The sequence below is a fragment of the Zea mays genome, chromosome 6 (assembly GCF_902167145.1).
Source record: "Zea mays cultivar B73 chromosome 6, Zm-B73-REFERENCE-NAM-5.0, whole genome shotgun sequence".
NCBI lineage: Eukaryota > Viridiplantae > Streptophyta > Magnoliopsida > Poales > Poaceae > Zea > Zea mays.
Genome location: NC_050101.1, coordinates 76936994 through 76941056, shown reverse-complemented (window position 1 = coordinate 76941056; position 4063 = coordinate 76936994). Strand labels below are relative to the sequence as shown.

The following is a 4063-nucleotide window of genomic DNA, read 5'->3' as shown; positions in this document are numbered from 1 at the left end:
TAGGAGGGTGAGGGGGGCTACAATGCCCTTGATGTGAAATCAACGGCTCACAACCCATTCTCCCATCCGAGCTCCTGACCCCAGCAAATGAATGTCAAAATGCTACCATTCAACTGAGATATTCGCCTCCATGAACTACAAACTTCAATGGCACAGAGCACGAAAGAAGATAGAAAAAGATTTAACATATTTTCATAAAATTGAGCATCACACCATCAACATGAGTCCACATGACCTTCACCTCAGTCATCGACCACCATCTCTGTGCTCCACAGCTGCACACCATAATCCGACTGACATAGTTGCATAAGCATAATCTCACACTGTTGTAAGTCTACTGCCTACCCCAGAGTGCTAACCGTTGACAATCACTCATCATCAACTCGAACCATAAGGGACAAGTCAACCTTGTATTCGCAATACCAAAATAGAGCGAAATCTAATCAGAGACGGATTTTAAACATTCACATCACAATTTACATTCAAAAGGGTATCCACAGTGACAAATGAGAAGCTATTAGCCAATATATAATAACAGTGCATAAATGCATGCGGACCGATTGCTTATTATATATATTATCACATGCTTGGTTACAATACAATGCTTTGAGGTGGTGTTGCATTGAGTGTTGACAGTGATTCGTACACTCCCTCGTCTAATTAAAGAAAATAAAATTTACGCCAATGCAAATTGATGCTCTCCTTTATTTTTTAGGAAAAAAACAAGAAATCAAGAACATATATATATGGTAGGACAGCAGCAGTAGGTGAATGACTGATGGATCGTCGGCCGGTGTCTGGATCATGCGAATGCGCCAGCTGCCCGTGGCATCATCGCATCGACGCCGGCACCATCGCATCGCTGGAGTTTGCTCGCCTGAACCAACGCCTGCATTTATTTTGGGATGTCAGCAGTCACTAAGCGAGGCCTAGCGTATGAAAGCAACGGAGCACGTGGAGTACGTACCAGGTGCATCTGCTTCATTGCTTCGTTGATGGCGTCCACCAGTACGCTCGGCGGGTAAGCGGTGTTGACGACGCGGTAGGTGTCGTCGTTCCGTCCGGACGGCTTGAACAGCGGCGGCGGCAGTGGATCCACGCAGACGATTGGTGGTTGTGGTGGAGGAAGTGTGACGATGCCTTTCCTCACCTCCAGCAGTGTGAGCTGCATGTTCACGGTGACGAAAGCGGCCGCGACGCTGTCCGGGGATCCCATGGCCGTCGGTCGCTGCATCTGGTAGCTCGACAGCCACGACAGCATGTAGGCCGTCGCCGCCGACGAGCCGCTTCTGCTTGCTGCTTTTTCTAGGATGTTAACCATCCAGCTGACCTCGTCCTCGAGGACTCCCAGGTCCAGGCCGCTCCAGAACTGCCGCGCCTGCACAAACTTCTCCCACTGGGCCCGCAGCTTCGTCGCCACTTCCGCGGTGACGGTGCTATGCCGCCCGATGTCGGTGTCGACGAAGGTGGCCACCATCTCCAGCACGCCGAACCGCGCGATGTGGTTCATCACCACGGGGACGGGGACTGTCTGCAGCGCGCCGCCGCAGAAGACGTCGAGGGCTTCCGGCGGCGGCCTTTGCACGTACAAGATTGCCTGTGTCACCGTTGGACTTGGAGAAGCTGGAGCCGCAGCATATTCTTCGTCGCTGGTGGTGTAGTGGCCGACGAGGCTGGCGGTGAGCAGCTGTTGCCTGTAGCAGCCGTCGGCGACGACGGTCGACGTCGAAGCAAGAAGAGCAGGCACGCTGAGGTGGACGAGGAAGCTCTTCACCTCGCCGGCGTATAGGGCGCCGAGGGCGACCTCGACGTACGTCTTGTCGTCTCTGGTGGTGATGGGGCGAGTCCTGCTGTATGTGTATCCCCCCGACTGGATCCTCTCGATGGTGACCCCGCTCCCGACGGGCGTCTCAAGGCGGACGCGCGCGCCGACGGCGACCACGTTCTTGAGCCCGCTGAGGCAGACGGCGATGGCGCCGGTGATGCCGTCCGTGTTCTGGTCGTCCACGAATGAGTAGGTGCCCTGGGATTCCCTGGCGATATGCAACAGCTCCCTGGGGTCGTGCGCCTCGCCGAGCCCGAACGTGTGCACCGGGGGGAGGGACTCGCGCGGCAGCTTGCTGAATCTGCTGCTGCCCTCTGCCACTGCCCTGTCCGTCACCAAGATGACGAAGCGCGCGCGGCTGCTACGGCTCGCCGTCGCCGGTAGCTCCTCCAGGATCTGAAATTCCAGTCGGTAAGACCAGGTAGCAGTTGTGAAATGAAGATGCATGGAGAAACGTCGCAAGTACCTTGATGGCCTCCTCCAAGCCGGCGCCCGACGTGAACTCACCACGGTGCTGCAGCTGCTCGACGGATTTCTGGGCATTGTGTCGGGCGTCGTAGGTGTCCTTGAACCCGGTGACTAGCCGATAGTTGGACGGCCCGACGACGGCGAGACGGTCGTTGTCGTGGACCTGGCTGATGATAAACTTGACCGCCTTCTTCACCGCATCCAGCCTCGGCACGCCGGTGCCGGTGCCGGTGCTGGCACCCACGTCGAGCACCACGGCGAGGTCGACGGGGACGCGTCTATGCTGCTGCAGCGCCGGTGGCGCCTCGACGCGCACGAGCACCTGGAAATCCTTGCTTGCCTGAAGTCGAGGGATGTGGGGGAAGACTGGGGTGGTGATCACTTTCACCGTCTCCGTGCCGGCGGCGGCAGCCTGCGGCACATGCGTATGCGTAGATGATTCATCGTCACCATAGGTGCCATCAATCCAAGGACATGAAATGAAAGGAAGAAAAAAGTAAACCAGAGAGAGTGAAAGCAGGAGTGCCGTCAAAACGAGCCACGTCTCCATTTTCTTTTGCATGGAACAAGCGGATATTGGCATTCCCAAGATCTGTCCTGGGAAGGCTTCTGCATTGGGTGGGCACATTATATAGCAATTTTGTTAGGCCATCAACACGAGGCACTGTCGTACTTAGAAGAAAAAAGATTTTAATTAAGAGGACGAGACCGACTTATTTCATTCGTCATACTTAAAAAATGGCCGTGTAGATGGTCAGCTATGTTCAAAGACTTTTTTTTGGTAGAGCTCCAGCTCGAACAAGCTTCTCCATGTACTACAACAAAAGGCTGTTCTTCTCTCTCACCAAAATCAGCTAACATTTAGTGAAACCACTTATTTTGTTTCACCGCCTTTAGCTCCTCCCTGCACTAGTTAGGAGTTATACGTACGTTTTTCTTATTTAAAACCGTTTATAGTCCGTTTATAGTCCCCATTGGCGCGGATATGAGTGTCAATCATTGGGAGCTGTTTCGCTCGGGAGGCTCTCTGCCGCGGCACGGAAGGTCTGCGGCCTAGTGCCGAATGGTCCGCGACCTACACAGCAGGAGCAGGGTTCCTTGCGTCGAGCCGAACGGTCCGCGCATGGGTATGGCGGCGGCGTTTGGCAACGACACCTGGATCTTGCCTCCCGGAAGGGACCCGTCACGTAGGAATGATCATAGGGTTTGTCCTGGCATCGACAGACCACCCAAGGCATCTCTAGACGACGTAGAGTCGCAGAGAGGTGAAGATTGGAATGAAGAAGGCTACGTTACTGGCTACTCTTAGGGCAAGAGAGTAAAGAAATTGATAAACAGATCGATTGATTTGATTGATGGTGCCCGCAATCGGCTGTACCCCTTCATATATATAGGGAAGATCTAGACCCGTTTCTATGCGTTCTCCAACAGAATATGCAGTTTTAGATGGATAAACATGCACTAAAAAGGGCTTATCCACCAGATCTAACCTAATCGCGGACCGTCCGTGCCTTTGGGTGGACCGCCCGCGACCGGACTATCCGTCTACACAGCCGGACCGTCCGTTCGTGCCCAGCTTGACAAAATGTGCTCAACGCATGCCCCCACCTTTTGGGAAAGCTGAGCAAACCAAAAGCATTGGTGTAAGCTGAAATCAACTCGATGTGATAGCATCAGTTTTCCTAAGCATCTTGCCATACACTGGGACGATATTGCTTCAAGGAACGACCGTTAAGTGCTTTGGGTAGGTCATCACCTTGTAAAGTCTGT

General features: G+C 53.7%; 1 protein-coding gene across 1 annotated transcript; it reads right to left on the bottom strand.

The window, feature by feature from the left end:
- Window positions 1-527: 527 nt before the first annotated feature.
- On the bottom strand, window positions 528-2907 carry LOC103629445 (uncharacterized). Its single transcript, XM_008650565.2, has 4 exons — window positions 2796-2907; window positions 2292-2705; window positions 968-2221; window positions 528-889 (listed from the first exon to the last, which is right to left on the bottom strand). The coding sequence occupies exons 1-4, from the start codon at window positions 2874-2876 to the stop codon at window positions 803-805; spliced, it is 1836 nt and encodes a 611-aa protein (XP_008648787.2). The 5' UTR covers window positions 2877-2907; the 3' UTR covers window positions 528-802.
- Between the last annotated feature and the right edge of the window lie 1156 nt (window positions 2908-4063).